Source organism: Mustelus asterias, chromosome 11 (assembly GCF_964213995.1).
Source record: "Mustelus asterias chromosome 11, sMusAst1.hap1.1, whole genome shotgun sequence".
In the NCBI taxonomy this organism is placed as follows: Eukaryota; Metazoa; Chordata; class Chondrichthyes; order Carcharhiniformes; family Triakidae; genus Mustelus; species Mustelus asterias.
Window position 1 is genome coordinate 54,913,788 of NC_135811.1, and position 21,289 is coordinate 54,935,076.

Consider the following 21,289-nt stretch of genomic DNA (forward strand, 5'->3'; position numbering starts at 1 on the left):
AAACGCAAGACAATTGTCGCTGACATCATTGTGAGGGCTTTAGAACAAAAAAAGTGTTTATTAAGCAACAAACTACACAAGAAAGTCAACTAGAAATACAGTCAGTGAACTCAATGGCTATGCATAGTATCCCTATCCAGTACAAATCCTTTTATTTCCTTAACTTCAGAGCTAATCTTCCCCCAAACAACATCCTATGAGTTTTTAAAACCATATGCAAAATCCAGCAATAGTTACCACACCGGGCACTCGGATCCTTCAGGATTGTTTCTTACGTGGGGTAGAACAGCTGATTATTCAAACAAGCTTTTCTACAGATGCAGTTTGCTGGGAGTTCAGTCTTTCCCTGCTGGGGGCTTTGTTCCCAAAACAGCTAACTTGCGTAGGTTGAAAACTGCTTCTGATATATCGGCTTCCCTTTTACTCTTTGTTTATCTGTACTAACCTCCTCAGGGGTCACTCTTAATTACCTTCAGAATTTAATTGTAAAATTCACACCTTGGCTCCTCTGAATTTCTAACATCTACTCAAACCCCTTGACATTCTATTCTCCATCAATACAAAGTTGCCATAGGTAAATATCTGCTTAGTGTTGCTAGGCCTATCAACATATCAAAAGCGTGAGTTCCATCAACCTGTCTTTACTACTCCACAGCTTCCATTTTAAAATAATTCTTTAACAGCAGAACACATTCCCAAATAGTGGACTCCTTGATTTTTCTTGTATCATGATCATTGTCTGCACCGTGGCACAGTGGTTAACATTGCTGCTTCATAGCGCCAGGGACCCGGGTTCGATTCTGGCCTGCATGTTCTCCCCATGTCTGCAAACATTCCTTCATACAAAGAATCGCGGAAATCTGGAGCTATCTCCCAAATAAAGGCTTGAGCGACAATTGAAAACGTCAAAATTTGAGATTGATAGATTGATGTTGGACAAGAATATTAAGGGATATGAAAGCAAGGTAGGTAGATGAAGTTGAGATACAGATCAGTCATGATCTAATTGAATGGGAGAGCAAACCCGAGAGACTGACTGGCTTCCTGTCCAAATGTTCCTTCCCATGTTCTGAACTCGTTCTGGTGAAAGTAAGTGGCTTGGTGTCTTTTGGCTGTCTAAGGAACTTCTGACAGGCAGGTTTATTACTGAGATCAAACAATGCACTTTCACCCCATCCCCTCTCCAGCTAATTAAACCTGTGTTTTGTTGAAAAATAAAATGAAAGAGCAAAGTATTTGATGTGAACAGGATGTTCTCTTCAGATGACTTGTTCAGTCAGGTTTAGGGTACATTTCGGAGAAAATGGTGTTAAATGAATCTGAACCAATGGAAAATGGCCCCAATTGGTGTATTGATACAAGGCACTCAACTGGCAGTTATGTTTTTCCAGTTCATTAACACAAACTGATTGATTTGAAAGAAAGAGCTTGTTCTTTGTTTATTTGTGGTCAGCCCATTGTTTGAACTGCTTTGTCCTGAAAGAGTGGAACTGTTGTGAAGTGGAGATGTCCAATCGAGGTGGACGTCAATGCCCAAGGAGATGAGCACTTCTAGTCGGACTGTGTCCATTAGTAACTACAACCATCCCAAGCCTGAGTTTCCTCTTGGGCTGTGTTGACCCTCAGCTGCGGAGTGCCTCAAGGCCTGTCGCAACATGGAAGGCGCTGTGCAAACATCAATGGCTCAAGACTTGGCTTTGGTGTGGTGGAGTAATCGATGCAGGGCCACTAGAAGTCCTCTCACCGCCGCAGCTCGAGTCTGATTCTCAGCCAGACACTGGCCGTTCGATTCCACAAGGGAATGCGATCCCTTTCCAAAAGGGGAAACAGAATTGCAGGGCTACAGGGGAAAGGCAGAGGAATGGCAACCTGCTAGTTGCTACTTCAGAGAGGCCATCACAGGCAGGATGGGCCAAATGGCCACCTTCTGTGTGGTAAACATTCTATGATTCAATGAAATCCAATGCTTGTGCAAAACCAACTTTTTGCCAATGGTTTAATCCAAGTCTTTACCAATTGTGCTTTTCATGAGGTTGAATTTCTCCTGGATGCTGAGGCCAGTCTTTCCTTCCTTCCTTCCCCACCATTCTTTCCTCTTGTTACCATGAATACTGTTCACAGGTTAGTGCCGAGTCCCCCACAAGGACAAGCTGCAGAGTAAGGAACTCCAAATTATTAAATAAAGCAGTTTGCAAAGTGACACTTACCAAGGAGAGGCAGGTTGTGCTTTATCGACTGTCTCAGATGACTACAATTTACCAGTGGAATAAAGCCACACTTTTTATCCTCTGAATTTTCATTGGCTGGAAATTATTAAGACATCGAAACATAGAACGTGTACAGCATGATATGAGGCCATTCAGCCCATTCTCTCTGTGCCAGGCTAAAAAGAGCTATCCAGCCTAATCCCATTTGCCAGCTCTGTAACCCTGACACTTTAAATGCATATCCAAGTATTAAATGCAATGAGGTTTCCACCCCTCCCACCCTTTGTTTTAAAACAAAGCAGCACGGTGGCACAGTGGTTAGCACTGCTGCCTCACAGCGCCAGAGACCCAGGCTCAATTCCCGGCTTGGGTCACTGTCTGTGTGGAATCTGCATGTTCTCCCTGTGTCTGCGTGGGTTTTCTCCGGGTGCTCCGGCTTCCTCCCACACTCCACAGATTTGCAGGTTAGGTGGATTGGCCATGCTAAATTGCCCTTCAGTGTCCATAGATATGTAGTTTAGGCGGATTAGCCATGATAAATGCACGGGGATAGGGTGGGAGAGAGGGCCTGGGTAAGATGCTGAGCTAAATGGCCTCCTTCTGCACTATAGGGATTCTACAGTTTACGGTTTGGTTCTAAAAGCACTTTGCATCTGGTGACTCACTTTTGAGGTGTTTGGCTATAAGCATATATGGCAGCAGATGGCATCCAGGAAGGTTCCACATACTGCAAATGAAATGAATAGCCAGCCAATCATAGAATCCCTACAGTGCAGGAGGAGGCCATTCAGCCCATTGAGTCTGCACCGACAACAATCCCACTCGGGTCCTATCCCACAACCTCACTAATCCCTCTGACCTACACATCCTGGGACATTAAGGGGAAATTTAGCATAGCCGATCAACCTAACCTGCACACCTTTGAAGTGTGGGAGGAAACCGGAACACCCGGACGAAACCCACCCTCCCCACAGGGAGAACGTGCAGACTCCACACAGACAGTAACCCAAGCCGGGAATCGAACCCAGGTCCCTGGCGCTGTGGGGCAGCAGTGCTAGCCACAGTGCCACCTGTTTTGTTGGTGATGGGTGATGAGGGGAATGTTGGCCAGGGCAATGGAATGAGCTTCCTTACATTGCAATATGGCATTGTTTATACCCACCTGTACTGGCAGAGAGGATTCTGATTTAACATTCCCTCAGCACTGCAGTGAATGATGCTGTACACTGTGATCTTTGACGCGCTAAGTGGAAAGCCACCGAGAGTGTACCTATATTCTGAAGCCTTGCTCCGCTTTAGTGACGGGAAGTTTTTGCTAATCCTCAATGGCTTTAACTAATGATGGATTGTCTTAACCTTGAATTAGTTCCTTTCCCTGTTGGAGGGCCTGAAGGGGCCTGTAAAGAAGTTCTTGCAAAGTTTTGTTGAGCTGGAATAGCTTTGTCCGAGCATATATCACCATGGAGACAGCTAGTTTTCTTTCTTTAAAAAGTGGAAATGTCAGGTTGTGTAGGGTTCCGTGCGCTGTACTGCAGCCGGTGCCCAGTGTATTATTCTTGGGAACCAAATTCTGACACTCACCATGAAAGGGGGCTGATAACAAGACCTCAGTCCCCGTAAACCAGAGGTTTTGAATTCCACCCTCTTGTGCATTCTGACACAAGGGGCATACCAGGCCTTGCGCAACGACTTCCTAGCAGGTCGTCATGGGGACGAGAGCATGCTCATTAAACATGCAGTAAATAAAGCAAGATAAGGCGGTGCTGCAAGGGACCTCACTCTGTTTTCACAGCTGTTGCCTCCATGTTTGCCTTTATATCTGGTAAAGTATTTTCAAATAACAGTTTTACACCCAAGCAGCCTGTAAATCAGCAGCCGATGATGCAGCCAGCAACTCCGCATATCCCTCTGAATATGGCATTCACCAACAAACGTTTTCCTTTCCATCAACTTATGATCCTGTGGCATAAATTGTTTCTATGGAAGGATGTACCAAGAGTTAATGAATATAATTCACAAATTCGCCAGACGTTACGCAACTTTAAGCAAGTTGTTTGCTGGTTGAATATTGCTGAAAAGAGAGACATGTTGCAAAAGCTTTTTGTTCTGCACTCAGGACAAATACAAGAATACCAAATTTCAAATGATCGCAACATTTATGCTACAGGAGAAAAGGAGTGCTGATTGGTTGGCGAGAATAGGATTGCTGATTGGTTAGCAAGGTGATTCTAATTGGCTGAAGCATTGACATGGAGAAAGTAACAGGAAACTCGAGGCTCCCCAAGTGCCCAGACAATTAACAAAAAAAAGTGCGAGGTTTGAACATATTTCTTTTGTTTGCAATAAAGGGTATGAATATATGTCCTTTCTAGCAAGTGGAAATGAGCCACATTACAAGCTCAGCTTATTATCCTAAAATGAGTGTCAGCACAAAGAACAGTACAGCACAGGAAACAGGCCCTTCGGCCCTCCAAGCCTGTGCCACTCCTTGGTCCAACTAGACCAATCGTTTGTATCCCTCCATTCCCAGGCTGCTCATGTGACTATCCAGGTAAGTCTTAAACAATGTCAGCGTGCCTGCCTCCACCACCCTACTTGGCAGCGCATTCCAGGCCCCCACCACCCTCTGTGTAAAAAACGTCCCTCTGATGTCTGAGTTATACTTCGCCCCTCTCAGCTTGAGCCCGTGACCCCTCGTGATCGTCACCTCCGACCTGGGAAAAAGCTTCCCACTGTTCACCCTATCTATACCCTTCATAATCTTGTATACCTCTATTAGATCTCCCCTCATTCTCCGTCTTTCCAAGGAGAACAACCCCAGTCTACCCAATCTCTCCTCATAGCTAAGACCCTCCATACCAGGCAACATCCTGGTAAACCTTCTCTGCACTCTCTCCAATGCCTCCACGTCCTTCTGGTAGTGCGGCGACCAGAACTGGACGCAGTACTCCAAATGTGGCCTAACCAGCGTTCTATACAGCTGCATCATCAGACTCCAGCTTTTATACTCTATACCCCGTCCTTTAAAGGCAAGCATACCATATGCCTTCTTCACCACCTTCTCCACCTGTGTTGCCACCTTCAAGGATTTGTGGACTTGCACACCTAGGTCCCTCTGTGTTTCTATACTCCTGATGACTCTGCCATTTATTGTATAACTCCTCCCTACATTATTTCTTCCAAAATGCATCACTTCGCATTTATCCGGATTAAACTCCATCTGCCACCTCTCCGCCCAATTTTCCAGCCTATCTGTATCCTGCTGTATTGCCCAACAATGCTCTTCGTTATCCGCAATTCCACACTCAGGATTGTTCAGCAAGTGCTGCCCCAGTTGCAGAATTGCTTCCAACAGTAGATGTTTTGTTTTGGGTTTTGCCGGTGTGGGCTGGTACAGTCAGTCAAATGCTGGGATGTGCAGCCTACGTACCTGGCATTGCGCCAACACCAAAATGCATACAGAATGTTTGTGTGGACCCACAGCATCATCCCATTAGTGTAAAATACCACTCATGTAGCCACTGCTTAGTCACAGCAACGGGAAGGCGATGGTCGAGTGGTACTATCGTGAGACTATTAATCTAGAAACTCAGCTCATGTTCTGGGAATCCGGGTTCGAATTCTGCCACAGCAGATGGTGGAATTTGAAAATAATTCAAAAAATCTGGAATTAAGAGTCTACTGACGACCATTAAACCATTGCTGATTGTCGGAAAAACCCACCTGGCTCACTAATGTCCTTTAGGGAAGGAAATCTGCCGTCCTTACCTGGTCTGGCCTACATGTGACTCCAGAGCCACAGCAATGTGGTTGACTTTCAACTGCCTTCCAAGGGCAACCTAGGATGGGCAATAAATGCTGGCCAGCCCGCGATGCTCATGTCCCATGTATTATTTTTTTTTTAAAGCATGAAATGGCTTGCCAAAATTGCTATTTTTGAGATACTTTGCCTTTCCGGGGAAATTTGAGGCTGGCCCATTTTACGTGTTCTTGTGATACACAGCCATCGATAATTTGATCAGGATAGCCTTTGTCCTGTTGGATAGCTTTGATATGTTTTTTTTTCTGCATCAAGCTTGCAAGGTGAGAAAGTGGCTGCAACCTTATTTGCAAGATTGCTGACATGACAAAATGTTAAGTCTGTTTTTTAAAATATTCTTTTTCAGGACATTGCGCGTTGCTGACAAATCCAGCATTTATTGCCCATTTACAAATTTCACTGTTCCCGAAGGTTAGTTATGAGTTAATCTCATAGGTATGGGACTGGATAGGAATGTAAAGCAGGGTGTGGGATTGAGGGATGTGGCTGGAAATAGTGGCTGAGGAATGGTTCAGGCTGAGGAATAAGTGTGGAGGCAGCACTAAATTTGCTGCCCCAATGTGGATAAGCAGAAACTGCATTGCAAATGCTGACTATCGCCATGCCACATGGACTGTTGTCACGCATGTAGTTAATATGACAGCAGATAGCTCTAATAAGTACGATGTATATCTGTGTGACACAGACTTGGCTCTCCACTTTCCTGTTTATGTTTTCCACGCTTTGCCCTTTGCCACACATTTTACAAGTACCTTGTGGTTCCATCGCCCCACCAACTGGAACTGATTGTAGCCACAGGAATGTCGTGGGCCCGCTTACAGCATTAATGAATGCTGCAGATAATCCTGCAGAGCTGGACTCCTCCTCAAAGACACCAAAACTTTATTCTCTCCAGCAACCGAAAATAAGTTTAGACTATTTCATTGTGAGTACAATACTTAATTGCTGAGATGTGAATTGCTTGAATCTATGAAATGATATGTTTTTGCTGTGTTGATGCGGTGGGCCCGTACAATGCAGTGTGTGAGAAGCACTGGGGTAACGTTTGGGCCAATGGTCGCAGTTGTCAATTTGGCTCCAAGCTGCGTCCATTGTGTCTTTCCCTTGTCCCCATGTGTCTGCTCAATTTCACTTGTCTGTGGGGAGTGCAAAAACTGCCATGAACCCATGCAATCAAATGTCTTGGAATGTATTTATTTTTAAATTAGTGTAAAATGTTCTCTCTCATGTATTTAAAACAGTAGCTTGAAGGTTGATTAAAACAGCTGAAAATAGGCTTAGCTCCAAAAATAAACTTGAATTAATCACCTGTGTCAGTGCACCTGAGGAAGCTGGATTTAAATGTCTTGAGATTTGCTGATAAATTATTTGAAGAGCCCAGTCTGTTTCTTTGTAAATTAAAGCAAGAATTTAAAAATTTTAACTAGACTTTTTAGTGTCACTGTGCAAAAAAAAGGTCCAGTTTAATTTTCAAACCCTCCAAGGAAGCAATGATTGGCAATGTAATTCACCCTGTGGGTGCGATTAGCTACAGTGTGATGTTTGTAAAACTGGCACAGATGATCAAATTGCACCAAATGCAAATTGCACTTAAAGGTTCAGTGTTTTGTTTGTGTGGGTCAGGCCACTGGCAGCTGTATTGCACCAATAAGCACATGCAATTCAACAAAAATTCCAGGCCGGTTTTTGTTGCTGGTCCATCGCTATCTAAATCTTTCTAACCTGTACTTCTGAATTTTAAACTTGTAGGGTCCGACTTCTCACTCTCATGTGGTTGTCCTCCTCTTGGTTTCAATCACAAGCCCGTCCTGTTCTTTCTACAGACCTTGTTGCACTTGCATTGCGTTGGGATCTGATGTCCCTAGTTGACTTTGAAGAGCATTGTTTGAACAAAGAATACATGATTCAGCTAAACCGTGCAGGGGCCAAGCCCCCCGTGTGGTTTTGGTAATCTTGGGAGCCAAAGTGGTGGAATGCAGGACCCAGAAGAGATGCTGTAAAACCCTGAGACTTTCATGCATAACAGGGGAGGCAGTGGCATAATGGTATTGTCACTGGACTAGTGATTCAGAGACCCCAGGGTAATGCACGGGGTTACGGGAATAGGGTGGAGGGGTGGGCCTGGGTAAGATACTCTTTGGAGAGTCAGTGTAGACTCGATGGGTCAAATAGCCTCCATCTGTACTGTAGGGACTCTATGATTCTAGTGTTCTGGGGACCTGGGTTCAAATCCCACCATGGCAGATGGTGAAATTTGAATTCAATGAAAAAAATCTGGAATTAATATCATGAAACCACCGTCGATTGCAGGGAAAACCCATCTGGTTCACTAATATCCTTCAGGGAAGGAAATCTGCCATTCTTACCTGGTCTGGCCTACATGTGACACCAGATCCATAACAATTGACTCTTAAATGTCCTCAGGGTTGAGCAATAAATGCCCATATTCCATGAACGAATAAAACAAAAACCAGCTTGTCTTCAATATTTCTGATATTTTAATTAAGCTATATATGATGTGGCAAAACATATTTTCTGGTCAGTAGACAGGATTGTGCATAATAAAATCCAATAGCTTTCTAAAGGTTACCACTCTACCCCTACAGGAATATGGTGAAGATGATGTGGTTCCGTTTTAATGGCTACCTGATGTCTTTCTCACATTGTGCACTGTGTTCTCGAAGGGAATTGGGAATGTGCACTGGTAGATAGTGAATGAGGTCCAGTATAGCATTTCGTTATTTTCATTTTTAGCAAGGATTAAGATTCTCATTTGAAAGGCGTTGGACCATAGGAACAGGAGCAGGCCATTCAGCCCGTCAAGCCTGATCTGCCATTCAATGCGATCACGGCTGATCAGACACTTCAATGCCTTTTACACCCGCTATCCCCGTAACCCTTCACGTTATTGTTAAACAGAAATCTATCAATTTCTACCCGAAACGTACTCGATGACTGAGCTTCCACAGCCCTCTGGGGTAGAAAATTGCAAAGATTCACAGCCCTCTATCTGATTGATTGCAAAGCAATTTCTCCTCACCTTGATTTTAAGCGTCTTCCCTTATTTTGAAATTGTGTCCCCTGGTTCCAGACTCCCAAACCAAGGGAAACATCTTACCTGCGTCTCCGCTGTCTTATTTGTTCAAGTATTTTGTAGGTTTCGATGAGATCACCTCTCATTCTTCGAAAGCCAGAAAATACAGACCCAGTTTGCCCGATAAGACAGTCCCACCATTCCTGGAACAAGACATATGTCTTGCGATGTTAGCCAAAGGTTCTTCTTCAATTTGATTTGATTTATTATTGTCACATGTATTGGTATGCAGTGAAAAGTATTGTTTCTTGCGCGCTATACAGACAAAGCAAACTATTCATAGAGGAGGAAAGAAGAGAATGCAGAATGTAGTGTTACAGTCATAGTTAGGGTGTAGAGAAAGGTCAACTTATTACGAGGTAGGTCCATTCAAAAGTCTGATGACAGCAGGAAAGAAGCTGTTCTTGACTCAATTGGTACGTGACCTCAGACTTTTGTATCCTCTTTCTGGTGGGAGAGAGAATGTCCAGGCTGCGTGGGGTCCTTAATTATGCTGGCTGCTTTTCCGAGGCAATGGGAAGTGTAGACAGAGTCAATGGATGGGAGGTTGGTTTGCATAATGTACAGGCTTCGTTCACAACCTTTTGTAGTTTCTTGCAGTCTTGGGTAGAGCAGGAGCCATACCAAGCTGTGATACAACCAGAAAGAATGCTTTCTATGGTGCATCTGTAAACGTTGGTGAGAGTTGTAGCAGACATGCCAAATTTCCTTAGCCTCCTGAGAAAATAGAGGCGTTTGGTGGGCTTTCTTAACTATAGTGTTGGCATGGAGGGACCAGGACAGATTGTTGGTGATCTGGACACCTAAAAACTTGAAGCTCTTGACCATTTTTACTTCATCCCCGTTGATGTAGGCAAGGGCATGTTCTCCACTACGCTTCCTGAAGTCGATGACTATCTCCTTTTTACTGACATTGAGGGAGAGATTATTGTTGCTGCACTAATTCACCAGATTCTCTATCTCCTTCCTGTACTTTGTCTCATCATTGTTTACGATCTAACCCACTACGGTGGTGTCATCAGCAAACTTGAAAATAGAGTTGGAGGTCACGCAGTCATAGGTGTATAAAGAGTATAGTAGAGGGCTGAGGATACAGCCTTGTGGGCACCAGTGTTGAGGATGATCGTGGAGGAGGTGTTGTTGCCTATCCTTACAGACTGTGGTCTGTGAGTTAGGAAGTTCAGGATCCAGTCACAGAGGGAGGATCCGAGCCCCAGGCCACGGAGTTTGGAGATGAGTTTTGTAGGAGTAATGGTGTTGAAGGCTGAGCTGTAGTCAATAAATAGGAGTCTGACATAAGTGTCTTTGTTATCCAGGTGTTCCAGGATTGAGTGCAGGGCCAGGGAAATGACGTCTGCTATAAGAATCATGGAATCCCAGAAGGAGGCTATTCGGCCCATTGAGTCTGCACCAGCAACAATCCCACCCAGGCCCTTAACCCCATATATTTACCCTGCTAATCCCCCTGACACTAGGGTCAATTTAGCATGGCCAATCCACCTAACCTGCACATCTTTGGACTGTGGGAGGAAACTGGAGCATCCGGAGGAAATCCACGCAGACACGGGGAGAATGTGCAAACTCCACACATACAGGGCCCAAGAGGGGAATTAAACCTAGGTCCCTGGCGCTGTGAGGCAGCAGTGCTAACCGCTGTGAGGTAGCAGTGCTAACCACTGTGCCACGGTGCTGTGGACCAGTTGGCGGCGATAGTCAAACTGTAGTGGATCCAGGCAACCCGGGTGGCCGGAGTGCCATGAATTGCCTCAGCACCAAAAATTCTTGACATGAGTGATACCCAACTCGAGTGAACTCCAACCTGCATAGCTGCTGCATGGATATGGGCAGTACTGGGAGGCCAACTGACTGACCTTTTGCAGCATGAGTCCTGACGCCCCCATCACAGAATGGAGAGATGATCATTCGAACGAGGCTGGACTTGGTGAAGCTGCACACAGTATTCTTCCATCCATACACCTGTAATAATGATGAGAAATAGGGTTATGGTGAGCGGGTGGGTAAGTGGAGCTGAGTCCACAAAAAGATCAGCCATGATCTTATTGAATGGCGGACAAGGCTCGAGGTGGCCTATTCCTACTCCTAGTTCTTATGTTCTTATGGTTTATTTTAAACTACATACTATTCTTCATCCCCATTACATTTACTGGGTCGAATCCTCATTAAACATCCTATGCTTAATACTCATTAATCTACTTTCCACGTATCATTGCATTCTATTCATAATCCACGTGAGCCCATATTCAACATTATCCATTTCATATTATTTTTCCTCCTCGATTTCCTGTCATAAATATTACTTGTGCAAGCTGGCAGGAAGTCCATATCCCGCTATTTAATGTGGTCCTGTAATTGATTAATCGTTAATAACTGATCAAATCCCCTGTGTTTCTGCAGATGAATTGACACATGGCTGCAGGCTTTGACACAATGCTGGCCCCCCTGCTGCAAATATTTTCAATGATCAGATTTGTTTAATTCTGACTGCGAATGGTGCAGTGGTTAGCACTGCTGCTTCAACGTCAGGAGCCCAGGTTCAATTCCCAGCTTGGGTCACTGTCTGTGTGGAGTTTGTACGTTCTTCCCGTGTCTGCGTGGGTTTCCTCTGGGAGCTCCGGTTTCCTCCCACAGTCCAAAGATGTGCGGGTTAGGTTGATTTGCCATGCTGAATTGTCCCTTAGTGTCATGGGATGTGTAGGTTAGAGGGATTAGCGGGGCAAATATGTGGGGTTACGGGAATAGGGCCTGGGTGGGATTGTTGTCGGTGCAGACTTGATGGGCCGAATGGCCTCCTTCTGCACTGTCGGGATTCTATGATTCTCTGCTGCTCTCTCTGTCTGGGAAGTATGGATCCAATTGCTTCAGTAGTGGTTGTTGCAGTGAGTCCACATACCATAGAATTCCTACAGTACAGGAAGAGGCCATTGGGCCCATCAAGTCTGCACCGACTCTCCGATAGAGCATCCCAGGCCCTATCCCCATAACCCCATGTATTTACCCCTATGTATTTTTGGACACTCGGCAATTTAGCATGGCTAATCCACATAATCTTTGGAGTGTGGGAAGAAACCGGAGCACCCGGAGGAAACCCACGCACACATGGTGAGAATATGCAAACTCCACCCAGACAGTCATCCAAGGCTGGAACTGAACCCGGGTCCCTGGTGCTGTGAGGCAGCAGTGCTAACCACTGTGCACATGGTCTTTTTCTAAGTGTGGTATACAACAGGATGGCAATGAGGAATTTTTCATATTTCGTTTTGCAAAATTATGGACGAATGAAAACTGTGACGCACTTTTTGGATCTCGTGCAGTTGATTTTGGGCAGTTTGAGAGATTGCTCGGTGTGTTCAGATACAGCTCAGCAAGTCCGCACTGTCTAAAATTAAAAGAAAAGTCTGTGGCCAGAAATTGGATTGCCTGGGCTGGCACACACCTGGCATTGTGGGGGAAGATGTCGGGCGCATGTCACAATGTCATCACATGCTCACACAATATTCCGATTGGTGTGCGTGCGCGATAGTTAAAAGCTCATCCACTGACAATCAGGCAGGTTAACCCATTAAGGAGCCAATGCAATTCACACAGCCGTCTGCTTTCACGTTTGAAGGCCTGGCCAGGCTGATGGGCCAGACGGCCTTTACGTTTTAGCTTCAATCTTGATCCAGGCTGGGATGCAATGCCAGGGCTGAAATAAAATTTCAGAAGGTGTCTGGGAACTGAGCTTTGTGTTTGAATGTGCTTTCTCAACGCCCTTTGCGGAGTTTATTTTCCGTCACGATTTATTTTTCACAGGTCTGCTTCTGGGCTGTTGAGTGCGTGTGCCCGATGGATGAAAAGTTCAGGCCTATACCTGGGGACAATGCCACTTGGCTGAAAGTGACTAAGATAGGAGATGAGGATAAAGTGAAGGGCCAAATGAGTTTGATGTTGTGTCTAACCAGTGTCGCTCATGAGACCCCAATGTTATGGAATATGCTGGAATTCAGGAGATTCTGAACTTGCAGTATGGCACAACTAAGAATGAAATTGCAGTGAGGGTTACGTTCCATTCGAGAAAGTGGTTGTCAAGCGAGACAATTGCAGATTATGTTCTCAAGTTAAATAAACTCTCTCATCATTGGTATGATGCAAACTTAGAAATCAACCTTCGGGACATTTTGGTAGGAGACCTAATGAAGCCAGGCTTTGAGTAAAGGCAATAGGTTTAAATGGAAAGTAGGCCGCAATGAAGCCATGGCCATGGAAATGGGCGATAGTTGCACATTGCAAGGGTGTTCTTTTCCTGAGCCAGATGGGGAGGTCCACCCAATTTCAGCCAGATTCCAGCCACAGCAGCACAGTTCATAGTCTCAGAGGCCATAATTCAGCTGCTGTTGTTGCTTTGGTAGTCACTAACCACCCAAATATCCTCATTTTCTGTGCCAGTGGGAAAGTCAGCCACATCTCAGTGGCTTGCAGGGATAGAGGAAACAATATTGCTCCAGGTCACAGTAGTGTATCAAGTTGAGGCTGCAGTAGACTAAAGCAGAGGTCAGAAATGCATTCAAAAATCAGATGAAGGATATGAAAATCGAGGTTGATTTTGCTGAGTAGGAAAGTCAAGAACTGTACTCAGAGCAAAGAGCAAGGACACATGGAACCTGGGAGTAAAAGGGCTAAAGATATAACTCCAACACTCAGCAGAATCGGAAATCAGAGATCAACAGCTTAGTTTCATCATTGATGCAGCTGCAGCAGTACGCATCATCTCGAAAGGTGGGGTGTGCAAGAGACCTCTAAATCACTTTCTCTTATCCAAATCTGTTGTGAAACTGACTACTTCAATAACAATATTCCAGTGTTAGGTCAAGTTAGTGTTGGGGTGGAATTTGATGATGCATCATATTACTCACCATTGGTAGCAGGGGGAGGAACCAAGTGTCCCTGATGGGAAGAAATTGGCTGAAAAATGATGGTTAAACTGGGCTGTGCTATTTATAGTGGGAATCAGTAAGTGTTTGTCGGACACTGGGAAACTGTAACGAGAAATCGGTGTTTTAGCGAGGAGAACCAAATAATAAAACTTGTTATCCCAAGGCTGAAGCCAAGAAATGTGCAAGCAGCATTTTGCACGATTTAGTCCAGTAACGTACGATGGGAACAGTGGGAAGCAGTCAGGGGCACTGGCTTTTCAAATCCTCTCTGGCCACAAGTGAAGTCGGTAAGAAGTCTCAAAACACCAGGTTAAAGTCCAACAGGTTTATTTGGTAGCAAATACCATAAGCTTTCGGAGCACTGCTCCTTTGTCAGATGGAGTGGAAATGTGCTCTCAAACAGTGCAAACACATTTGAGAGCACATGAGAGCACATTTCCACTCCATCTGACGAAGGAGCAGTGCTCCGAAAGCTTATGGTATTTGCTACCAAATATAACCTGTTGGACTTTAACCTGGTGTTGTGAGACTTCTTACCGTGTTCACCCCAGTCCAACGCCGGCATCTCCACATCACAAGTGAAGTGCCAGAGGACCGATGACTGCTAACATTGTCCCATTATTAAAAAAAGAAGGTTGGGATAGCCCAAGAAATTATAGGCTGGTCAGTCTAAGCTTGGTGATGAGCAAGTTACTCAAAAGAATTCTGAGGGACAGAATATATCTGCACTTGGATAGATACGGATTAATCAGGATAGTCAGCATTCATTAAGGGAAGGTCGGTTTGACAAACTTAATCAAATTTTTCAGGAGGTAACCAAGAGTGTTGATGAGGGTAATGCATTGATACGATCCATATGGACTTAAAGATTCCTCATGGCAGACTGGTCAAGAAAATAAGGGCCCATGGGATCCAAGGCAAAGTGACACATTGGATCCAGTATTGGCTGAGAGGCAGGAAGCAGAGGGTGATGGTAGAGGGATGTTTCTGTGACTGGAAGTCTGTTTCTAATGGGGTTCTGCAGGGGCCCTTGTGTTGGGGCCCTTGCTATTTGGGGTGTATATTAATGATTTAGACTTAAATGTAGGGGATATGATCAAATAGTTTACGGATCAGATGAAAATTGAAATTGGTAAGGTGGTAAATAGTGAGAACAACTGTAGACTGCAGGATGATATCAATGGATTGTTCAGGAGGGCAGAGCAGTAGCGAATGGAATTCAATATAGAAAAGTGTGAGGTAATGCACTTGGGGAGGGCTAACAAGGCAAAGGATTACAATATGAATGGTAAGACCCTGGATAGGACTGAAGATCAGAGGGACCTTGGAGTGCATGTTAGAACCAGAGAGTCACACAGTGCAGAAGAGGCCCTTCAGCCTATCGAGACTGCACCGACACATTAGAAACACCTGAACTCCCACCTAAACTCATCTGCCAGCACTTGCCTCATAGCCCTAAATGTTATGATGTGCCAAGTGCTCATCCAGGTACTTTTTAAAGGATGTGAGGCAACCCACCTCCACCACCCTCTGGGTAAAAAAGATGTTCCTCACATCTCCCCCCAAACCTCCTGCTTCTCACCTTGAACCTATGTCCCGATACCCACAGATCCCTGAAGCTGCAAGACAGGTAGATAAGGTGGAAAAGAAGGCATGCGGAATACGGGCCTTTAATAGCTGAAGCATAGAATAAAAGAGCAGGGGGTCATGCTGGAACTGTACAAAACACTGGTTAGGCCACAACTGGAGTACTGCGTGCAGTTCTGGTCACCACATTATAGGAAGAATGTGACTGCACTGGAGAGGGTGCAAAGGAGATTCACCAGGATGCTACCTGGACTGGAGGGTCTGAGATTGGAAAGGCTGGGGCTATTTTCCTTGGAGCAGTGAAGGTTGAGATGGGACTAATAGAGATGTATAAGATTATGAGGGGCAGAGATAGGGGGGATAGGGAAGCACTTTTTCCATTAATAGAGGGATCAATAAACAGGTGGCATATATTTGAGGGAAAAGGTGTAAGACTAAGAAAGGAGTTATAGAGTCATAGAGGTTTACAGCACGGAAACAGGCCCTTCGGCCCAACTTGTCCATGCCGCCCTTTTTTTTAAACCACTAAACTAATCCCAATTGCATGCATTTGGCCCATATCCCTCTATACCCATCGTACCCATGTAACTATCTAAATGCTTTTTAAAAGATAAAATTGTACCCGCCTCTACTACTGCCTCTGGCAGCTTGTTCCAGACACTCACCACCCTCTGGACACTCCCCTCTCACCTTAACCTATGCCCTCTAGTTTTAGGCTCTCCTACCTTTGGGAAAAGATATTGACTATCTACCTTGTCTATGCCCCTCATTATTTTATAGACCTCTATAAGGTCACCCCTCAGCCTCCTACGCTCCAGAGAAAAGAGCCCCAGTCTATTCAGCCTCTTCTTCTAACTCAATCCATCAAGTCCCAGTAGCATCCTAGTAAATCTTTGCTGCACTCTTTCTAGTTTAATAATATCCTTTCTATAATAGGGTGACCAGAATTGTACACAGTATTCCAAGTGTGGCCTTACCAATGTCTTGTACAACTTCAACAAGATGTCCCAACTCCTGTATTCAATGTTCTGACCGATGAAACCAAGCATGCCGAATGCCGCCTTCACCACTCTGTCCACCTGTGACTCCACTTTCAAGGAGCTATGAACATGTACCCCTAGATCTCTTTGTTCTGTAACTTTCCCAACGCCCTACCATTAACTGAGTAAGTCCTGCTCTGGTTCAATCTACCAAAATGCATTACCTTGCATTTGTCTAAATTAAACTCCATCTGCCATTTGTCAGCCCACTGGCCCAATTGATCAAGATCCCGCTGCAATTGGAGATAACCTTCCTCACTGTCCACTATGCCACCAATCTTGGTGTCATCTGCAAACTTACTAACCATGCCCCCTATATTCTCATTCAAATCATTAATATACATGACAAATAACAGTGGGTCCAGCACTGATCCCTGAGGCACACCGCTGGTCACAGGCCTCCAGTTTGAAAAACAACTCTCTACAACCACTCTCTGGCTTCTGTCAAGAAGCCAATTTTGTATCCATTTAGATACCTCACCCTGGATCCCGTGAGATTTAACTTTATGCAACAACTTACCATGCAGTACCTTGTCAAAGGCCTTGCTAAAGTCCACGTAGACAACATCAACTGCACTGCCCTAATCTATCTTCTTGGTTTTTGTTTATACTTTTCCAATTCAATCAAATCAAGTCCAATTCAGAGTCTCAACAAGTTGAGACATTTCCGATCCAGGCTGACAAGACAGGGCCTTCACACCTGCCTTGGGCCTGATCTACACGAGCCCAGCTGATTGGAGGAGGGGCAGGGTTCCTCCTCCAAGGCTGGATCCCACCTGCATCCCAGCCAAAACCGCTTCAAAGAACTGCTTCATATGAAAATGAAGCTTATAATGTGACCTAATGACCTCGACCAAGCGCAGGCAACCCATACTACACTTGATCTTAGCCAAAAGGCCGAGACTTTTTTTTTGGTTAGAGGAGGGAGGGAGGGAAACGCTGAAGTAGTGTTTGGGGTTTAAGTGTCTCCTCACAGCAGCTCCTCCACAGACCACCTTCTGGTCACAGTGACTGCACTTATGCAAATGTGACCTGCAACCGCCAATCACCTTCGCCGATAAGTTAGTTTTATACTCACAGTTACGCTCTGCTCCGCCCTCCGACCGGTCCCTGCAGACAAGGCCGCGGAGTTGAGGCAAAACGTTTTCACTCAGAGTGGTGGGAGTCTGGAATTCATTGTCTGAAAGGGTGGTTGAGTCAGAAACTCTTTAAGAAATATTTGAATTTTTATTCACGCTGCCGTAACCTCCCAAGCTATGGGCCAAGCACTGGAAAATGGGATTGGTGTAGTCAGATCTTTGTTGGGCCAGCATGAACAAGATGAGCCGAATGGCATCCTTCTGTGCTGTAAACATGTAAAAATCAAGTCAGTAAAGAGATGGATGAATTAGAAAGCAGAGGGCCAATGAAGAAGGTGAAAAGCTATGAAGTGTGTCTCCGATTGAGAAATGATCCAACCCAGGTACCTTCCATTCCATGGTCAAACACTGGAAAACCATGGGAGGGAATTCGTGTCGATTTCTTTGAGGTGGAAGGGAAAATGGATCGTTTTTTTTTGGCCGATTGCAGTGGCCAGTGGGTAAATGTTGAGTCTATGTCCAATACCACACGGGCCAAAGATAATGACGTTTTGAGAAGTTGATTTGCAATTTTTGTCTCCAGAGCTGTTGATGTTCGATAATTGTCTGCAGTTCACATTGGAAGAGTGTGAAGTATTTCTGAGTCAGAATGGAGTCAAACATCCTCGAATCCCACCATGTCAGCCCGCAGCGAACGGTACAAAAACATAGAACATGGACCGTGGTACAGCTTCTTCCCCGCTGTCATCAGGCTTTTAAATGGACCTACCTCGCATTAAGTTGATCTTTCTCTACACCCTAGCTATGGCTGTAACATTCTGCACTCTCTCCTTTCCCTCTCTATGTACGGTATGTTTTATCTGTGTAGTGCACAGGAAACGATACTTTTCACTGTATACTAATATATGTGACAATAAATCAAATCATTGAACAGTACAGCACAGGGACAGGCCCTTCGGCCCACAATGTTGTGCTGAACATGATGCCAAATTCAACTAATCCCTTCTCCCTGCCCTTGGTCCATATCCCTGCATTCCTTGCATATTCATGTGCTTATCTAAAAGCCCCTTAAATGTCCCATCATATCTGCCCCTGGCAGCGCGTCCCAGACACCTACCACTCTCCGTGTAAAAAAAAAAACTTGCCCCTCACATCTCCTTTGAACCTTACCTCTCTCACCTGAAGTGTATGCCCCCTTCCTGGTGCTGCAGAAAGAAGTGTACAAATTTGTGAAGAGGTCTTTGCAGATTTGCGGGTTAGGTGGATTGGCCATGTTAAATTGCCCCTTAATGTCAGGGAGACTAGCAGGGTAAATACGTGGGGTTACGGTGATAGGGCCTGGGTGGGATTGTTGTTGGTACAGACATGATGGGCTGAATGGCCTCCTTTTGCACTGTAGGGATTCTGTGATTCAAAGTATTCGCTCAGTGACAGCAATTTTCCATCGACATAGACTAGGAAACTCTCTGTTCTCTGACAGGATAACCCCACAGTCTGCACCAAGTTTCTTTAGCTTCAGAGCTACTGTTTACACACACGTGGAGGACAAGGTTTTAGTTTGTTCAATGGTCTGACATCTCAATCAAAAAATAAGAGAAAAGAAAGACAAAGTAAAGATGAATAATGAAACCTAGTTCAGTGCTGGTCAGACAGTTATGCTGAAACAACAGCAAGGTGATAAGTTGTAAAGAGATGAGGTACATTCACACATCCAGTGAAGATTGCAGAGACTTGATCATTCTAATGTAGATTATGATTGAAAGAAAAATTCTGACATTTTTTAAATTCACTCATGGGGTGTGGGTGTCACTGACTCAGCCAGCATTTACTGTCTTTGCTCCTCCTGCCAGCATTTATCCATCCCTCGAGGAAGGGTCACCCATATCGCTGAGGGTCTGAGGTCACATTCAGGCCAGATCAGGGAAGGGAGCAGACTTCCTTCCCCAAAGGACATGAGATGGGTTTTTTAACGAAAATTGATGTTTCATGGTTACCATGGAGATTAGCTTTCTATTCCAGATTTATTAACTAATTGAATTTAAATTCCACCAGCTGCTGTAGGAGGATTTGAACCTGTGTCCCCAGAGCGTTAACCTGGGCCTCTTGATGACTAAGCCAGAGCCATTACCACTACACCATCTTCCCAGGAGAGCATGATAAACTACCCATAGTCCAAACTTCTTCTACAGTCCAAACTGAAAGTTGCAAGAAAACTGAGGGCAGGATTTTATGGCCTCACTCATCCCGAAACCGTAAAATCCTGCCCGAAGTCAAAGAACCCTTTCATGTTTCACCCCTCCCCCGCTCCGATTCCCGTGGCGGGCGGGGTGGTAAAATTCCAGCCATGATGTTTGCCAGTAACAGTGAATCTACCGGTAACTTTAGGAAAGGTGGTTTCAAGGGATTTATATTTGTATTGGTAAACATTAGAAATAAGGTATAGTTTTAATTTAATGTTTCTGTGCCTGGAAGGGTAAAACCTATAATTAGATTCATGAAAGATAAATATGTGGGCGTTGGTTCAGTTCCAACTGTGTCTCTACTGTGCCTAGAGAGGGCTACGGAATGAAGACTAAATAAACCAGTAGTGGTTGCTTGGCAATGGGGGCCTTGTAAGTTTTAGTTTAGCTGAATTTGTTGGCAGTTGGAGATAGGATACTGGGGAGTGAACAGCTCTCAACTCTGCCAGGAGAAGCTGGACTGGACAAGGGAATTGCAAAGATGCAAGCTTCCTAAGCAACTAGATACAGTCCAGATAACCAGGGAATTGGGACAGAAAGAATGTCTTAAGACAACTGAAGTTAAGGGAACAGGGATAAAGGTATTCATCAGTAGAATTGCAGGAAGTGTAAACAAAGTCTTCAGTGTTAAAGAGACAATTGCAGTAACCGCATTTGAAGTGGGACAGCAGACTTCAGAAGTAAATGGAACATTTGTTGCCATTTTAGTGAGAGTCTGGGAATCGAGACTTAAAGCAATTGAGAGCAGTTTGTGAAGCAGTCAAGACAAAGAAATCCTAGCGGGGCTGATGTAAAATCCTGGAGTGGATTCACTGTTAAAAGTGGGGTGGAAATAAAAGGTACGGTCTTTTGAGGCAGGGTTCCATTCTGGGATCTTCCTGTCCACATCGCAGCAGTAGAGCAAAGTGAGCCAGGTTCTTTGATTTATGAGAAATAAATAATTGTCAAAACCCAAACCATTAATTGATGAAGTGGAGTTAGTGGTCAAACCGACCAGCCAGAGATGTTGGGAGATGAGAATCAAGAAGTTGGATAAGTGAATTGAAAGTCCCACTGAAAGGACCACTCTAGACTGGTGCTCCAGTTCGTGCAGAGATGGTGCTGCATTGTCAGAGGTGCTGTCTCGTGGGTGAGCTGCTAAAACTCTCTGCACTCTCAGAAGGCTGTGTATATTCACAGCACTGTTTCGAAGAAGTGCGAGGGGCGGTTGGTCCTGTGGGGGCGGTACGGAGGCACAGTGCGGGGGTTAGGAGGAGGTGCGGTCAGTGCAATAGTTACCTAGATGCTG

The 21,289-nt window shown here is 44.9% G+C and overlaps 1 protein-coding gene across 1 annotated transcript in view; it reads left to right on the forward strand.

Moving 5' to 3' along the window:
• LOC144500250 (protein bicaudal C homolog 1-like) overlaps positions 1-21,289 on the forward strand; it is a 222,813-nt gene that overhangs the window by 111,358 nt on the left and 90,166 nt on the right. Inside the window, exons 3-4 of the mRNA XM_078222926.1 lie at positions 12,935-13,061; positions 18,345-18,458. Coding sequence (XP_078079052.1) covers positions 12,935-13,061; positions 18,345-18,458 — 241 coding nt within the window. The remainder of the gene's footprint in view (positions 1-12,934; positions 13,062-18,344; positions 18,459-21,289) is intronic.